Consider the following 18,452-nt stretch of genomic DNA (forward strand, 5'->3'; position numbering starts at 1 on the left):
ACAAAGGTACAGAGAGTAACTCACCACTGTCTTCCCCCAAAATACTACATAACAAAACATACATCCTGGAAAACAGCATAAACACAGCAGAAAAAAAAATCAGGTGTGAATACATTCTAAAAAACACAAAAGGCATTGTATTCATTAGGTGTGACAGACCTCTCTAAGCAACCTCAAAAAGATTATTACCATCATCAAACTCAAGGAGCACCTACTAGTGAGAGTGTTAGGTACCTTTCAAAGACAGATACTGCCCCATAAGAAAAAAAAAAAGCATTAAGTGGATCTACATCCTCTTCTCTTTGTTCAAGAATATCAGCGTGGCAATGACTTCCCCTGCCCAAAATGAACATCTAGAATTTATGCCTCAAAAGTGCAAGTGATTCCTGGACAGACACCATTGCCAAGTCTAGATCAAGGAAAAAAAAGGATTATTTCATAAACCTTAATGACAACTCAAACAGTAACTTTAGCAATATTTCTCTTGCACATAAAAACTACTTACTAAGTTGTAAATTAGCAAGAGGTATAAGGCTCAACCCTAACTTAACTTCTGCCTTTAAAAAAAAAAATAAATGAACAATTTCCCAAATCAGATTACTCAAAATATTTATTCACAAGTACATATGGTATTAAACAGATGTGAACACGTTTTCCAAAGAGACATGGTCATCAGCAATGCAAGAGGCTCTGATGGTATTTGTCAAGTGCACATTTTCAGGCAGCAAGAGAAAACTGCGAAAACTAAGCCTTTCTATCAGGCAGGGTCAAGTTTCTTCCCCATCCTTAGGGGGTGGTCAGTTCCAGGCTAGCACAGACTGCTTCCCCAGGTTTGAACAGAACCGGGCAGCTACTAAGGCGCAGCACCAGATGACTGCTGCAAACATTAGAATCAAGGTCACATTTTTAAACCCATCCTCAAATTTCAAGATACGAGGAAACACTTTCTCAGGGGACAACAGTCATTGGACTTTGTGGCCGCCTTCTTCAATAGCTGGTGCCTCTAAAAGAGCTTCCACAGAGCAATCCCTAGCAGGAAACTTACTACACCTCAGTTGTCCTGGAAGGTCATCTGTTATAACACTGGTAGCAATGATGAAATTCAGGCAGTTCACCAAGAAGCATTACCCATCTCAAAAGACATGTTGTGGAGAAGCCCACCACTATGATGAGTTACTTTGATTAGCAGGCTCATAAGAAGACAGGCTGCAATAACCTGACATTCATTGGTGAAGAATTGCACTCTTACACAGACTGAGACATGTTAGCACTGGTATTTCTCTAGTTAAAGGGCACCGTTCGGTCTTTTTGCTCCACATTAAATCAGGCACCACCAGAAAACTGAGCAGATCTAGTAAGAAAATTCCTATCTGTTGTCATAGGCTTTATCAAATGATTTACCACTCAATACTGCTTTCAGCCGTCTAGTGAAAGGTTGTCAGGTTCATTTTAGTAAATCATACCAAGGTGAATGATACAGCATCTGGTCTCTGTGTCCTACGGCCTGTATCATCTGACTGATGCCTGACCATATATGAAGTGTATTAATACACATTCAGTGCAGTGGAGATATGACCTGTCCTTTTATGCATTTCATCAGGGCTTAGGTCTAGGAACTGTAAATGTCAGTATCAAGATACTTGCCTACTGCTTGCATTAGGAAGAGAAATTCCACAGGCATTTCAGTAATAAAACTAAGAAGAGTTTTAAACAAATAACAACACAAGTATTCGTAACAGCACCTTTATGGAACACAAGGTTATCTTTAGACAAGTGCCACGTTACATGAACTTTCAGTCCTCTATATGAAGAGAGCAATCTTGGTTTTAGTCCATCCTGATAAAACTTGTAACATTCATTTATAGGCACAGTGCTTGGGCTATTTCCAAAGTAAAAAAAAGGCTTTCCATTACAGTGCTGGGAGTGGTTAACAAGAAGGTTACCTTATTATATTCTTTTCCAGAGAATAATAATTCTCCTCCATTATGTCCCAACGTTATTAGGATTTCAGAACACACAAGCAATGCAATCCTAGTTAAGATAAAGAGGAAATTAAGGTAATGTAAGCTAAAGAACAAATCATTTTCATAGTTACAGACAATTTTGAATATATATTCGCATGGGAAATTAGATTCATTTTAGTGAATAAAAATTCCATCTCTCCAAACAACAAACAGAATTCCTTGCCAGTAGACGACTACACTGTGCATGTGTAGTCACGTCAAGGCTCATCAGCCTCGAGAAGAAAGTCTGGACTTCAGGCATATCCAGCTACATGGATCAACAAGCAAACCCTTCAGATCCAGCAGCTTTGGTTTAATGGACGGAAACTTTGGCCTATTGTTCAAACGTACTTGCCAGGAACAAACACAAAAGACTGGATTTTTTAAAAATAAAGCAAAGTGTGATATGTGCATAAAGTCAGTGCCTTGATCCTTAAAAGCATCTCTATAAGCAACTTTACCTTAAAAACGGGCAGTGCTTAAGTTACAAAAGATTATTTTGTTTATGATGATTGAAGAAATGGCTCTGCTTCAGGAATTCAAAAGATGAATCAGATTTAGTAGTAGATTTATTAATTTCTGTGATTTACAATGAGGTGGTCATGTCTGAACCAAGGAGACATCAAAACAGGTTTAGCCAGGAGGTTTATGGCTTCCAAGTCAAATTCATAGACCAGTGTCAGTCATTTGGGCAAGTGAAGAGTAGCAGACAAAAGATAAGCGGAGGCCAGGTGCTGCACTGATGTTTTGGAGACAGTATTCCAAAGTGTCTTCTCTTACAGCAATTTCCTTTTCTCAAACTCCTGCAAATAGCACACAGACATTACCAGTGGGGAAAAAAAGAAAATGCTTCTATTACTATTTAATTTAAATTACTCTGTATTTATCTTAGCAAACCTGATTTTAGGAATTAAAAACTGGAATTAAAAATTAAAATATAAAATGCATAAAGTGTGCAAGATAGGGGAAAGAAGAATAAGTATTCTCCCACCTCACATTAACAAACCAGCTATGAAAAACCAGCAGTGCTAGACTGCAGTCAGTGCACTACATTCAGATTGCAATGCTGTCAAGGAACCATTTGCTCCCAGCCATCGCATAACAGGCTTCAAAACCACTTAATTCTGCACAAGAACTGCAGCAGAATCCTTACAGTAAAGGATTCGAGCTAAGGAAGCAATGAAGTCATGATTTTCACTTTAGTAAATGAAAAAACACAACAGAAGGGAAGAATCCCACAGCAGCCTGTGAAGATGGTATACTATAGGGTCACCACAGGGGAAAAAAAAAAAAAAATACCTAGCACAGCTGAATTATGCATTTCCTCTAGCTGTGAAGCAACGCCTTTTTCTGGATATGAATTAAGAAAAATGCAAATAATCCTATTCCATACGTAAGTTTTTCAGCTGTATGCACTCAACCGTAATTCTGAATTAGTACTTTAAATAGACAGACCTGTATGCCAAGGCTTTCCTTCCTCAAACATCCTACTTTCAAAGAATGTTTTCATATTTTAAATTAATTCAGGTTCTTTGCATCCACAAAACACAATTCAACAAGTTGCTACACTTGAAAGCAAAAGTCATCTCTTCTCTATTTCACTGTGTTTACTTTTCTATAAAGGCAACATTATATAAAACTACATGCACGTATTATCTAGGTAATAATTGCAGCTCCTTCCGTCTATAGAGTTCTTATGTTTAAACAAGTTCAGAGCAACAGAATATTTAGGTAAGAGATGTGCTCCCAACTCATATTCCCTCAGAAGTAGCTTCTTGCTGCAGATGAGTATGTATACCAATTTCTGAGCAACGAACCTTGTAGATGGTGCTACCTAGCTGAGCAGGAGACATGCTGACAACAACACCAGCGCTCTGAAGAGCCGCTATCTTCTCTTTAGCTCCACCCTTTCCCCCAGCAATGATTGCTCCGGCATGACCCATCCGCCTGCCTGGAGGAGCAGTCAGACCAGCTATGAATGACACTACCGGCTTGGCATTTGGACCCTGTGAAGAAAGAAAAGATACTGTGTTACGTGGGGAAGGGTAAGATGAAAAGCAATTCCAGATGGCAGATTTTTTTTTTTTTTTTTTAAACATCAACTAGCCAGGCAAAGATATTAAACATCTAGAAACCTCAGACAACACAGAACCAAGAGTCTGAAAAGTGTGGAATACTTTTTCTCCTGATAAGCATCATAAACCAGAAGCAATCATAAAACATCTCTCTACAGAGCCATGTATATTACAAAAACCAGAATGCTCACTACAAGTATCATTACAGGACTAAAAATCTAAAGTTGACACTGCTCTCCAGTTAGATTTAATCTCCATAAAGCTCCTAATTTCAACTCTGTCTCTTTTTAATAAAAGTATGACTGTTTGGGGGTTTTTTGTAAAGAGAGATTAGAGATTGAACTGAGTTTTCCTTGGCATGGCAAAAGAAGATGGCTAACTACCAAGGTGTCTGGAAGCAAGCTGTTTAAGACTTACAGTATTATTTTCTTTCAAAAATGCTGCTGCATCTTCTTCAGCATTTCCTCCAATTTCCCCAATCAATATGATCCCCTCAGTATGAGGATCCTTCAAGAAGACATCAAGGCAGTCAATAAAATTAGTTCCATTGAAGGGATCACCTCCGATCCCTGAAAAAAAATTAAAAACACAAAAAAAAAAAAAAGGACTAACTCAAGATAACGATATCGCATTTACAGTGAAAGTTTCAAAGTAAATTTCAGCATGAAGAGTATTCCCAAAGGCTCATAAGAGGGACAGCTCTGAAGGCTGTTCCCAAATTCCTGCTCCAAATATCTCCCCCACAATTTACAGAAAGCTTTGATATCTGAATAATGACCTTTCAAACCATAAACAAAATACTATGCCTTATACAGAGGCTCTGTATAAGACGCAGCAGTACCAAGACCCCAGCTCTAGAATTTTGCTGTAAGAAAACTGAATTTACTTAACACACCCAACTAAATGTCTAAGAATGCCCTATCCCTTTATAATAATAAACTTCTCAGGAAAATGTGTTTTCAAATTAACATCGTATTTGCTGGCAGTTCTCTGTTCAAAGCTGGGTTTTAGGCTTTTTTAAATCTGATGTGGAAATGATAATAGAGAAGGGTTATACTCTTCACAGCACATAGGGATCTCATTTCTCAACATAATTGCCATTCAGCAGCTTACGAAAAGAAATTACTTTGGATTTCTTCTTGAAAAAAAAAAAAAAAAACAACAAACAAACAAAAAACCAACAGATTAGTATAGGTGCAATAGGCTGTTTCTGAGGAGACCTACCAATGCAGAAAGACTGCCCCAATCCAACTTGCGTTGTCTGATGAACAGCTTCGTACGTCAGGGTTCCAGATCTTGACACAATACCTTTAGGAAAGAAAAGGAGATAACGTTAACACTAACAAAGCTAATTGCATGACTAGAGGCAGCTGTCCATATATACATGAAAATCACCTTAATAAACCAAACATGAGATGCCAGGTTTTCCAGCTATCCTTGCCAAAACATGAAAACTCTGTATCAGATTCTATCCGTACTATTTGTTTATTGGCATTTTTTGACACTTAATTGTCAGGACTAAACCTGCCCAGAAAGTCAGTAATATTGACTGAGACAGCATTCCTCATGCTATAGCTTTACCAAGAAAGAAAACTGAAAATGAAATAGAAGACGAAATAGAAGAATATACTTCTTGTCTTGTATGCTAGTAGCTGATGCACTGAACTTGAAACAGAGTTGCATCTCAACAGTTAACAAAAGAATTTGGTATTAATCACATCTCCAGTATGGCCATGCACATGAGAGATCCTCCAGAAGAGAAATATGCTGCACAAATGCAAGTTATCACCATTATGGTATTTGTTGCTGCAGCTCACCACTCTACAACACACATTCAGCATTTACATTGCAATATTAGAAGAGACCATAACCCTAGTTTTAAACTCAGGACGGAAGGTAATACAGAGCCTAAATCAGGGGCAAAATATTTGCAAGGGTTTTTGTTCATTTTTCCAAGTCAAGATTTCTGTTAATACTACAGAGGGAAGGTTTCCAGGAAAAACAGACACCATCTTCCATCTGCTTCAAGCCATCCAACAAGGAATATAGTAAGTACATCGCACAAACAGAGGAAAAAATACACCACTAGACTAACAACTTTCATGTTATTAACTGTTTATACTGTTGGACAGCTCACATGTCTACTAGCAAAGGTTTTTTTCTTGCTATGTTTGCAAAGAGCTTCCTGTTTACTATTAAGATCAGATTGCCTCAGAGAAGCTACAGATAAAGGTCCAAAGACTGTGGCTATTTTTATAGCTTGCATCCCAAAATTATCAACTGATTCTTGGATGCCTCACAGTAATAGAAAGCTGGGGAGCATATCACCAAAGGTCATAAGTGTTAGACGAAGCTGGGAGGATGGCAAAGTTACATTTTTATTCCCTGATCCTTGGATCACCATTGAAAAGCTTTGCAGCAACGGTGGGGCAACTGGATTCATGCATTTGATGTGCCTTGCATTCAGATTCTAGTATCTTGGGACTACAAGACATTTCATATAGATATTTAGAAAATCTTAACAGAACTTTGATCAGAAGGGAGCTCAGGGCTACATTGGTTGATGTTACCTTTTACAGTCATAGAGCAATGTCTTAATGGCATCTACAAAGGGCATAATTGCAGTCATCTGATTTTTCAACTCCAGGTTTACAGGTACTTCTGAAAGCTGGAGGTGCAACACGAGTGTTAATGCATCCTCCAGCATTCCCTAGGTACAGCTTATTCTCAAGTCAGAAGTGGTTAAATAGCAGAGATAGTTTCTTGTGCTAGAAAAACTGCAGAGTCCATGTGGTTCAAGAGCACTGAACAGGTTTTCCCCACAGTAAACATACTTTTCATCAAAAAAAATGGTAACGTTGTGAAGGGTACTGTGCTCCAGTTAAACTGGTTACCCCACTGACAGATAACAGCAGCATAAGCCATCTACAACGTTTCTGAAGCTCTGTTTAAGTATGAATGCGTATTTTGGAAGAATTTTCTTTATAGCTCCTGAAAAGCATTATTTTAGAAATAATCAAGTTGTTATTTCTAAAGTTTAGAACAAGGAACCAACAGAACTCAGGACAAGAGCAACAGGCTGCGTAACTAACATATGAACAAGTTACTGCCTTTCTGACCTTAATTCCACTGTCTGAGAAGTCGGTCTATTTGTCACTTCTATTCGCCACGGGACAGTTGTCTAAATTATCATGTTATAAACTGGCCTGCAATCTCTTCTCTTTGCTATAATACTGAGCTCACTACAGGTGTGGGATCCTAGTCCTCAGGAGCCAAGCTGTTGGAGGGAATAGAGCTGGAGAACTTAGCGCTCTCAAATCCCAAGATAAATAGAGGTATCCTCAAAGGAGAGTGTTAAGGAAACTAAGTCAACCACATCACCTAAGGAAACTTCCAACTGCTTTGCCTCTACCATCAGTACTCAGTGTCTGTTATGGTAGACTGACTGATTTTGGCCTTCAGAACCGGTAATGGCAAAGTTCACTTACAAACTGAAGGACAGACAAGCTGTTATACAGCATGTCAACTGTCTTCAGGGCAGGATGTGACTAGCCTCATGAATAAGAAAACTAAAGTACCAAACTTTAGTTTTAGATGACGCATAAATATTCAAAAACTCACCAATTCTTCCCTTCTTGTGAATGTGACCAGGCATGATACCAATTTTACATTCTCCAGGCTAAGGAAAGAGCAGGAGAAGTCAGATGGAACATTCAAACCATCACTAAGAATGGTTCAGCCTTGGAACAAATCCAGAAGTCACTTACATTGATGACTCCAGGGCAGTTCGGGCCCACTAGTCGAGTCTTATCCTGCCGAAGCAGTCTGTGTTTAACCCGAACCATGTCCTGCTGGGGAATACCTTCAGTAATGCATACAACTAACGGCATTTCTGCATCGATTGCTTCATTGATCGCAGCAGCAGCAAATGGAGGAGGTACATATATAACAGTGGCAGAAGCACCAGTTTGTTCTTTGGCCTACAATGGACGTAACAAAAAAAGATATCGAGTATTTAGTGGGGGTGAAGAGAACATTTGACCACTAGTCATTTAAAATATGTCCATTCACAGGCATAAATGAAGTAAATGTATATGTATTAATTTACTATCATCAAAGCAAGTGTTAAATTCACTGAAGATGGGACACATGCAGCACAACGAGGGAACTGAGAACTAACCACTGTCTGGAAAGGATCTGCCCCATGAACACCATCATGAATACCCTCAGATAATAGTTTGCTAAAAATTCATCATACACACCAGAATCAATCAGAAACTAGCTGCATGCATAAAGTAAGTGTATCCAGACTCTGTGAACTTCACAGTGGAAGCCAAACTCATGGTTGACCACACAGAATGCTCCCTCTTTTACAAAGCTTCTATTTCACTCCTTGCACAGTGACATCCGTGGCTCAAGTGTTTGTTTCTTCAGTGTGAGCAATGGAATAAGGAGCAGCAGCATTAAATTGTCTGCCCTCCAGTCACTGCTGCAAATTACCTCCTTCACAGAATTAAACACAGGTAGACCCAGATGAGTTTGTCCCCCTTTCCCTGGAGAAATTCCTCCAACTAGATTGGTGCCATAGTCCAACGCCTGCTGGCTGTGAAAGGTGCCCTACGAGAGAGAAAAAAAAGTGAAGTTAAAAGGCATGTCATAGCAAATAAAATGACACCCAAAAAGTTGACGTTATCTGTAATTCTGAAGGCAATTTATCGTACTTAAATTTACAATGAGAAGGGAAGTTTTCACTACATATATACAATCAGCTATTTTGAAGAGTGCATCAACATCTTTTAGATGCATTCAGAAAATGCTATGCTGCTCCTTTTAAATCAGAGCACTGTGGTTGCACACTAAAGGATATTTTGTCGTGTGGTGCTAATACACCTGCAAACATTGCAGACACATTTTATTTTCCACATCAAGTCTGGCAGATGACAGACACTATAATGAAATAGAAGAAATTAGCATTCTCATCCATGACTAGCTGATAGTTTTAGCAAAAGCAGTCTTCTCCCCTTGCAAATGTGTAAAAGAGTGAATGTGCGAAAATTATTAAATATCCTGAAATAAAAACAGAAATTTAATTCATAAGCATTGACATTCAAAGGCATTTGTGAAAGAAGCACTTCTAAAATAGTAAGGTTTTTGTAGTTTTTTTGCACATCTCCCTTTACTAAAAAAACCTTTCAGTTGTATACAATAAAAAGGCCTGCTTAAGACCAAAACTAATAACAAAAATCAAAAGCAATATAATAGAGATGACTCAAAACAAGTTTTACACTTCTGCACAAGTGAAAAAAAAAAAAATCTAGTCTATTGACTTTAAGAAAAAAAAAGTCTATTTGGACCAAAGAAAGGAAACTACTACTACCTTCCTGATCATGAAGTCCAGCTTCCTATCAACACAGACAAAGCCAGTATATAATCCCTTTTATACATTATTATGGTTTTTGGCCAACTAACTTTCTGAACTGAAAGGGTGATAGAAGAAATAGTTCATATACATACCTGTTTGCCTGTAAAACCCTGACAGATAACCTTTGTATTTTTGTTAATATACAGATTTTTCCTTGATGCCGAGTAGGAGCAGTGTCGTACTCCATTCTGTTGCACTACAGAAAAAAAGAAAAGAGAGCGCAAACCATTAATCCACTGCTTTGTTAGACTCCAAGTCAAGAAACGTCCAAGTAAGTCCATATATATTAATGCTTATATCAAAAGATTAATTGATCCAGTAGGTCATGTTTTCAAAAGTAGCTCTGAAAGCTGTACTTAGTACTTGTCATTCCAAGACATTAAACGCTTGTAGTTCACTCCGTCGGTGTGATTACTCAGTTTGCTAGGAATCAGGCTAGGTATTTCTCATATTGAGTATTTAATATCAGAATTCCTCATGGCAAACAACAGACAGAAACAACATCTTAACCACTATTTTCATTTGCGAATGAACATGTCTCTGTCCTCTAAGAAATTCTGCAAAGTGACAAAGCAGAACTAAAAATCCCAATACCCCAGAGGCTGTTACAACATAGGTACTATGTTATACCTCCTGTGAACATAGCACAGTCCGTACTAGACAATGAGAGATACTGAAGAGGTCGATGGTTCCTCAGCCCAGGTGAAACCTAATGCCAAGCAAGACATACAGCAAGAGACCTTTTTCCAAAAGATGCCTAGCTACGGGAGCCCAGGCACCACTGCTTGAAACGTGCTTGGGCTCGTGACGAAACACAGCTCTCCAGATACTCCACTAGAAAGATTTTCAATTTAGTTCTCACAACTCTGGTACTGAAAAAACAAAACAACACAACTAAAGAAAAACAGCACAGTGCATGCTGGTATCAAAAAGACAAGGAGAACGACTGCATCTCTGCTGAAGGGAAAGATGTGTTGACATCAAATTATTAAAACAGAAATGCACAGAATGTTACCATGCAAGAAAGCTTGAGATGAGGAGGAAAAAGAGGTCTTCTGGTATGAAAAGGATGCACGCATTGCCTATATTCATTGCCATATGTTTTTTTCAAATACCAGAGCTTTGATGGGATCAGAACCAATTTACACCCTGTGTTTCAGATAAAAACCGTATTTTGTGCTTAGAGTGAATATGGGAGGTACAATCTTAATACAGAAACTGACACCAGTATGTTACTATATAGCTCTTTAGCTCTTTTAACACTTTACCACTTATGATTTGAGGAAGTAAAAAGTGAAGTTGAAATAAAAATAAGAAGTCCTGAATCGCAGCCCCTGGAATGTTCCACATACTTATTTACTCAGGCATGCCTGAAGAAGGGAGGGATTTTTTTTTTCCTTTTTCTATTTTTAGGAAGGAAGTAAAAGCTATTACGTGGAAAAAAAGGAGAAAGGGATTTTTCAATATAAACTGCTAATGCACAGAATTTATTAAGATGCATTATTGTCTTGTAATAACACTATTTCTATGGGGTACAAAAAAAGTGCAGAAAATTTAAGATCCATGTATATACACATTTCTATCATAGAGCTACGTAGGACTCTTTCACAAGTACTTTTGCCAACTAAATTTTAGTGATACACTGCTTTTATGCTTTACTTCCATTCAAAAAAAGTGAGAAGAAAAATAAAGCCATGCCAGAAGAAGCCTACAGACATTATTACTATTGCCAAATCTAAAGTTCTTACTCTGTTCTTAAAAAGTGCTGACAGACACACAGGACTTCAACTTCAACCACCTCCTGCCGTTCCCTAAGGAGCTGTGGCAGCACCTCATCTTCAGACCAACATCAAGTAAAATTCAGCTAGATTTTAAAAAGAAACGTACAGACTAGCATGCAGTAAACTTGTAAGAAAAGTGGTAAAAGTACATGTCAGCTTACTGACCTGCAGGGTTTTAACCTAAATCACATCTTTATCCACAAATACTGTTACAGAACTTGTTACGCCAGAAAGAAACACAAAGCAGTAATGCACAAAATACGTCTGAAGCTAAGATTTCATGAACAGGGTTACAAGGCTGTCTGTGGAAGGGTAGAGAAACGTCCTGCTGTTCGGTGCCACAGCTACAGAAGACAGCACAGCGTGGTCTTCGTACTTGGCCAACAGCTTAGCCTTCCTAGGCAAGGCTGTAACACCCCGCAGGCTGTACCCGACCTGCAACACCAAGTCACTCAAACGCACAACTGGCAAACAGCAGCCTGCCTCCAGCGAAGGAGAGACAAAATAAGCAGAGAAACAGCTGGCCTACTGGTTAGGAGAACAGGGCATCGGTCTACCTGATCCCAGACATTCAGGCAATCCCTCGCAGGCACAGCATATGGCTGGGTGAAACCCAACCTTCAGAAAAGCAGAGGACGATCACCCCGTGAAGAAGCTGTTACAGTCAAGACCTACCACCAGCAATGCCTTGTGGAGAATGGTCTGGACTTCCAGAAGTATGGGAGTGCATGTTCAGCAAGCCCTCTGATGGGCCTGCAAGGGTAAAGAATAAACAGGCAACACTAAACTAATTCAAATCTAAGCTTTACACATACTGTCTGTGCTACAACACTGACAAATCCACCTGCAAAATAAGAGAGGGCAGCTTGCCAGACACACAGCACATGCACAGTGATTTCAGTATTCTTAAAAAAAAAAAAAAAAAAAAAAAAATTGACAAATAGTCACTCCTTTCTCTATACCATAAAAGCAATTCTACAGTCCCAGTTCAGCTGTCCATTCCATATCTATTTTCAGATATTTATAACCTTGCAAAAAAATGGTTTTGAAAGCTTAAGTTTGTCAATTCGCAGTTTTAAGAAGACTCTAGATATATTTTTCAAGGATAAGAAGCTTTCGAGCATTTTCCAAGCTATCAAAGTACCAAAAAAAAAAAAAAAATTAGGCCCCCGATAACTAAAAGACAGCTTAAATTCCACACTTTGTATGGATTTACTCTTGAAAACTGTATGTGCTTCTTACATTACTGAAGAGCCCTGGTTCAGAGAAAATACAGCTGGTTCAAAAAAGCCTGGCTATAGGCTTAAGCCATTTGCTGTCCTCAGAGAGAGGCAGCTTAGCATGGGCACACGTCTGGGGAGCGATATATTTTTGAAGAAATTGAAGGGAAAAAAAAAAAAAGTCACCTTGCACTTTCTGGGCTGGATGAGTCTGAGTTTTGGGGGCTATTTAAATCGACACAATACAGTTCTGTATTTCTGCCCATGGCCCTGTCTGAAGCAGAAAAGTTTGCCCCAGTTATCAGCACAGTAGGAGCAGCAGGTGCATCGGTCAAGATGAGGTTCTGCTGTATGTGGCACAAACAGCAACTCCCGGGTGCAAACAGCTGGCAATTTAAATAGTTAAGACAGATACAAAATGAGAAGGAAACAGGTGGAAAATGGAAATGGCATGCCTAAGTTCACAGCATGTGAACTTAGAGTCAGAAAGAGAATCCAAGTCTCAGTGTCCACTCAGGACCTTCATTCACTAGCTCATACTGCTTCACAACTTCCAACACCCACTCAGGAAATTAGTTTTACTAGAACAAATTAGGGTGCCCACATGTAAAAGCATGCTGCTTCAAGAATACAGGGGGAAAAAAAGAAATAGAAAATAAAAAGAAAGTTTGCTCTTTAGCCGTGAACCAGTAAAAGCCAAACTCATTGGTGATGCTATTTTAACGCACACATCTAAATTACAGGCCAAGTTACAAAGGTACAGGCTCCAGATGGCGTCCTAGAGCGTAAGGACAAGTCTTACCAAATCCAAATCTTACCAAAAGCACAGTGGAAATACTGTATTTTGTCAAATCAGAGTTCTAACATAGCATTGCTGTGTCCAGCAAAGGCCCGTAATAGACCTTTGGAAAAGACTATTAAAAACAAAATAAGAAACTGGATAATCTTTCCCAGGCAATGCTTTCACTTCTGTCCCACCCCTGTTCTGTTTTGCATAGCCTGTGGTTTAAAAAAAAAAAAAAAAAAAAGTTATACAAATAACAAGATGCATTTATTTTGGCTTTCCAGTACTTTAGCTTCTACATAGCTAAAAAGAGACATACTGTGGCAAGAACCTATTTTAGTCCATTCTACAGGATGACCAAGTAGTTATGAAAAGTGCTCAAATACCAAAACCCTGCTGTCCCCAGATAGATTTGAAAAGTAAGATCTAAATTTAGCAGAGGGGTATAAGCCTGTCTATAAAATGTCAGTTGTTTTACAGTAAAGAAATGTTACTAGAAACTAAGGGACAGAGTTAATTCCAACACACACGCCGCTGGGCAGAGGCCAGAACTCACTGCAGTTCAAGTAACAGGAAAACCCAGCTACATTTACTTCTTAAGAGAAAACTCACCATCTGTAGCCTCGAGCAGGGCTTTAAGCTCACTTGTGTATTACAATTAACAAGCCTTTCTAGAAATATACCCTACTATTAATCATGAAGTCCAAACATGAATTTACACGTTAAAAAGAAAACTGACCCACTTGCAAGGTATTTTAAAGCACACATGGAACGTAAATACTGTTTACATGAGCTTTCAGGCACTCCTTGAGCAGCAACACCTCCCAAGCACAAATCTCACTTAAAACGATACAACCCAAGCCACATTTGCCCAGCTTATTTGGGTTGTGCAAGCCAGCTGACAGTACGGATACTAAGGGCTTAATCTCTTCCTTACTGAAACTATGCTAAGCTGAAAACTTGTTATTTTCAAGACTTCTTGCAAGACTTCCTAGAGCTACAGACAGGAATCCAATCAAAGTGCCTCCCTCTTACCTACGTTTATCCCAGACAAAAAAAATAAAGTTTTGAAGCTAAGGTAGCATCTGAGGGTGCTCATAAAATGAGCACAACGTAAAAGCAAGGTGAAACAGCAGAAATTCCTTTCTAGAAGGACCTGAGCAGATACCTACATTGGCAGAAGACTGAAAAGTAATAAGTGAAATTCTTCCTCTATTACTCCTTGAAATAGCCAGAGAACTTGAAGATGAAAGAAAATATTCCTTTTCCTTTCTATTACCTATATAAGGAAAGAAGAAAGCCTTAGAAATCATATGGGCTCCAATACAAATGGGGAAAATGGAGGCCAGTGCAGGGGAAACTCAGGGAAGGATTGAAGTACAAAGGAGCACTATTTAAAATGCTAAGAAGTTTTTTTTCTACACACACATCCCACCACCCCCCCTTATTTTCTATCAGTTACAGACCTTCAGTTTGTTTCTGAGAAATCCTTTCAATATTTTGTACATTTTTAATTTGCATTTTTATGATCATGTCCTTTCTCCTTCCTCTGCCTACAAATGCATGGCCTGAAGGGGACAGCACAGAAACAGTTCTAGACAGCTTCTTACGTTACAGAAGAGCATAGGCATTAAAAAAAGTTTGGCAAAGACCAAAGTGCTGCAGCAAATTTCAGAGTTTACTGACTAGAAGCTTGATATTAACAAGAATACTCCACACACAGTTTCCCACCCTAGTTCTTTATTAGGTTTTAGTCTTCATTATCAGGCTGTATGTATATACTCACACACACAATTATATTTGGATAATTCTCTCCCCTCCCCAAACCCATCTACAGAATTAACCCCTAAAGATATCAGTTACATTAGCAGAAGATGATTCTTATTGACAAAGACCTTTTCATGCTATTGAGGTATTGCTCAAAATATCTTACTCCTTTTTTTAAGAGGATTATGCACTCAGAGGATTTCTAGGTATCACTCCCCAGCCTTTCTTCTCTCACCCTTCCCTTGCCGAATTCCTGTTAATTATGGAAACCCCAAACTATGAACATGGTATAGAGTTGATGAATTAAGTAAATTAATCAGGCTGTAAAGGACAGATGCAATGACTACACTATACCTACCACTTTACAACAAAACTAGGACTCATGGGAAATGACATTCAGAAAAATTTCAGTCCTTTCAACACACATCTCTTTCCTAATCAAAATCCCCGCTCATTGCAATGGACATTACTGGCTACAGCGGGCCACGGGATACACGACGGCATTTGAAAGAAACGCTTTCTCCTGAACTTATGAAGCTGAAACAAGTGAAGCATCTCAGAGAAACTGCAGGCCCTTGAGGAAACAAGCGTGTTCTCCTCAGCACAAATCAACTATTTCTTGTAAGCCAACAAACTGTTTTTCCCCATGTATGCTCCACTAAAAACACGTGCAGCTAAAGGTTTGTGAGCTTTCTTCCCTCCACACTGTTGACATAAAAACAACTAATGAATTCTTCAGTTTGGATTGTTATTTCTGCAGCAATTATTTGCCAGGGTTATTCACATAATTTACTGTAATCTTTTAATCTAAGAGCTCTCCAAAGCCTTCTAACATGCCCAGAACATAAGATCCCTAATCCTGATGCTCCAACCACAGTTAAGGTGCCTACAAAGACTCTCTTCAAAGTGTGGTATAGACCAGCATAGGTCTTTCTTGACTCTGTCCATATACAAACAGTGCTTTGAGCTGAACTTTGAGCAAGCACTTGCCATTCATTGATACATTTCATGCTATGTTTTCACAACTTCCTGAACTGAACCTTACGGATACACACCCTGCATGTTTGCTTCAGCAATGCACCAACAAGAATAGATATTGCATCTCTTTTGCAACAGAGCACAGTAGAAACTCATGATTTTAAATCACCGACAGAAGCAGATGTTAATAATTTGTTACTGAAAACGTATGTACAAAGTCCAAATTTCAGGTTTCAGCAGCCTTTTAACATTTTGGAAAGAGCATCAAACCAAACGAAGAAAGGTTTCCAGTGAAGGACTGTTTCATCTTGCAGGAGTTTCTTTGAAAGACTTCATGAACTGTTACAAACAGAACACTTCTTGAGCTGCTTAGACCACTTCTTCCCCTCTACCCCCCAAAATCATTTTAAGCACTCTTTCCTGAATCTCTTACTGCTATTTGTAAAGGGAACAACATGGGCTTTTAACACGTAAAACGGCACCCAAGAGTAGCTTTGCTGGGAGTATAAATTAGGCTAAATTGGAGATGCTATATTCCCATCTGTTCCCCTCCATCAGAACCAATTCTCATTGGGCTCAGGGGAGTCAATTCAACGAGCTGAACTAGCAGAAATTAAGGGTACAGTAAGAAAATAGTTTTCTGTTCCTGCTCATGAAGGACAAGAGGTAGGAACGGATACCTGAGAGGATAGCGGGTGTGCCACAGGAACAACTTGGACCAGCTTAAAACGTTGCGGGATCACATTACTAGACCCTGACCTGCAAGTTACCACCACCCTGAGACAAAAAAGCTTTGTGTGCAGTGAAACGAGGTAGGTTTACAGCTGCCCATTCATTCTCAGCTGCAAGAACCAAGAGTAATGCACCAATTCCTCAGTTTAGATCCCAAGAAACTGCTCTTGTGCCTAGGCATACCCATACCGATTTCAGTAGAGGATGCAGTGTTAACTGTACAAAAAAAGCACACTGAAAAGAAAGAAATAAAAAAAAAAGGCACTTTATTTTTTATTGTGATCTTCAGAACAACACATATAAAAACTTGTAACCTGAAGTATTAGTCTCAGACTGCTTGTGTCCTCCAACAATTAAAGGCCAATAATGTTTCTCTTGACACCAAAAACAACTTTACCAACTTGTGTCGAAATCACAGGACGATTGAGGGACCTCAAGAGGTCTCTAGTCCAAACCACTGGCGACTCGAAGTGACTAGATCCAACTCCACCAGCTTCCTCTAGGCCTTGCCGAGTTTTTTTTAGTATTTCCGGGGGATTACAACGGAGAGAACAGCTTTTCTGGGTCCCCATACCTGCGGCCGACCACGCTTAGTCCCAAAACTTCCCCTAACTTTTGAAAGCGGTTTTCCTCGCAGCCACGCGTGCCCCCTGCCCCGCACCTCCGCCAAGAGCCCGCCTCCCTCTTCCCTCCCCTCTAACGCTCCCGAAGAGGGGCTGCCGCCACCGGACGACACCGCTCTGCTCCCCCCTCGGCCCTGCCGCGCTGAGGCTGAGCGGCCCCAGCTCCGCCAGCAGACCCAGGCCCAGGGAGAAGGGTTTCCTCGCCGCACCCAGAGGCCTGGCGGGGACGGGCCGTGACCTTGCCCGGCTCCTTTCCCCTCCAGTGACGGGAGGAGGAGGAAGAGGAGGAAGAGGAGGAAGAGGAGGAGGAGGAGGAAGAAGAGGAAGAGGAGGAAGAGGCGGCGGCGGACCAGGCCCCGGCGGCGGGCCCACCTCCCTCAGGCCCCGCGGCCCTACTACGGAAGGGCGCCGCGGGCGAAGCAGGCCGCGGCGGAGAGCGGTTGCCAGGCAGCGGGGAGGGCCCCGCGGCCCGGCGCCGGGGGTTAGCGTGCCGGCGGTTCGGTACTCACGGCGGAGGAAGGGGCCCAGGAGGCGGGCGGCGGCGCGGCTGCAGTGAGACATCGTCCCCTCTTCGGTAAATGACACCGGCCCGGCGGAGCGGAGCGGAGAGCGGCGGGGCGGGCGGGCGGGAGGCCCTGCGCGGCGCCTGAGCACTGCCCACCCCGGCGCGGCGTTGGGCAGCCCCGCTCGCCGATTGGCTCAGCTCCAGGGCCCCCCCCCCCGGGCGGCAGCCAGTCAGAGATGAGGCGGCGGGGTGGGACCGGAGGAAGCGCCGCGGGGCGTTGTGGGGTGTTGTAGTCTGAGGTGGCCTCAGGGGGAGACATGGGGGACAAGGCCGCGCTGTGACAGGCCTGCGGCCGGCTCCGCAGGGCGGGAGGAAGGCGACAGCCAGCCCTGGTAGCTCCTCACTTGTGCTAAATTCAGGCCAAGACCGGTTTTCGATGGGAGCGGGCTGCGGCTGCCCGTGAAAAGCCACCCTGGTACAGGCATAGGTTGTGGGTAAAGGTGAGGAGAAGCGTTGCCACACAAAGCCGAATGGGGGGCTGCACGGCTTTGTGTGGCTGCGG

At 40.9% G+C, this 18,452-nt stretch overlaps 1 protein-coding gene across 1 annotated transcript; it reads right to left on the reverse strand.

The window, feature by feature from the left end:
• Positions 1 to 592: 592 nt before the first annotated feature.
• Positions 593 to 18,051, reverse strand: SUCLG1 (succinate-CoA ligase GDP/ADP-forming subunit alpha). The gene is made up of 9 exons (XM_030019174.2): positions 17,895 to 18,051; positions 9,593 to 9,696; positions 8,579 to 8,695; positions 7,846 to 8,058; positions 7,700 to 7,757; positions 5,303 to 5,386; positions 4,496 to 4,647; positions 3,821 to 4,009; positions 593 to 2,806 (listed from the first exon to the last, which is right to left on the reverse strand). The coding sequence occupies exons 1-9, from the start codon at positions 17,944 to 17,946 to the stop codon at positions 2,780 to 2,782; spliced, it is 996 nt and encodes a 331-aa protein (XP_029875034.1). The 5' UTR covers positions 17,947 to 18,051; the 3' UTR covers positions 593 to 2,779.
• Between the last annotated feature and the right edge of the window lie 401 nt (positions 18,052 to 18,452).

The sequence above is a fragment of the Aquila chrysaetos genome, chromosome 1, assembly GCF_900496995.4.
Source record: "Aquila chrysaetos chrysaetos chromosome 1, bAquChr1.4, whole genome shotgun sequence".
In the NCBI taxonomy this organism is placed as follows: Eukaryota; Metazoa; Chordata; class Aves; order Accipitriformes; family Accipitridae; genus Aquila; species Aquila chrysaetos.

Coding starts and splice junctions, on each gene's coding strand:
- SUCLG1 (XM_030019174.2), bottom strand. CDS start 17,946: ATGTCTCACTGCAGCCGCGCCGCCGCCCGCCTCCTGGGCCCCTTCCTC. Junction 9,697..17,894: donor CCTGGGCCCCTTCCTCCGCC/GTGAGTACCGAA, acceptor TTTTTTCTGTAG/TGCAACAGAATGGAGTACGA. Junction 5,387..7,699: donor TCACAAGAAGGGAAGAATTG/GTGAGTTTTTGA, acceptor TCTTTCCTAAAG/GTATTGTGTCAAGATCTGGA.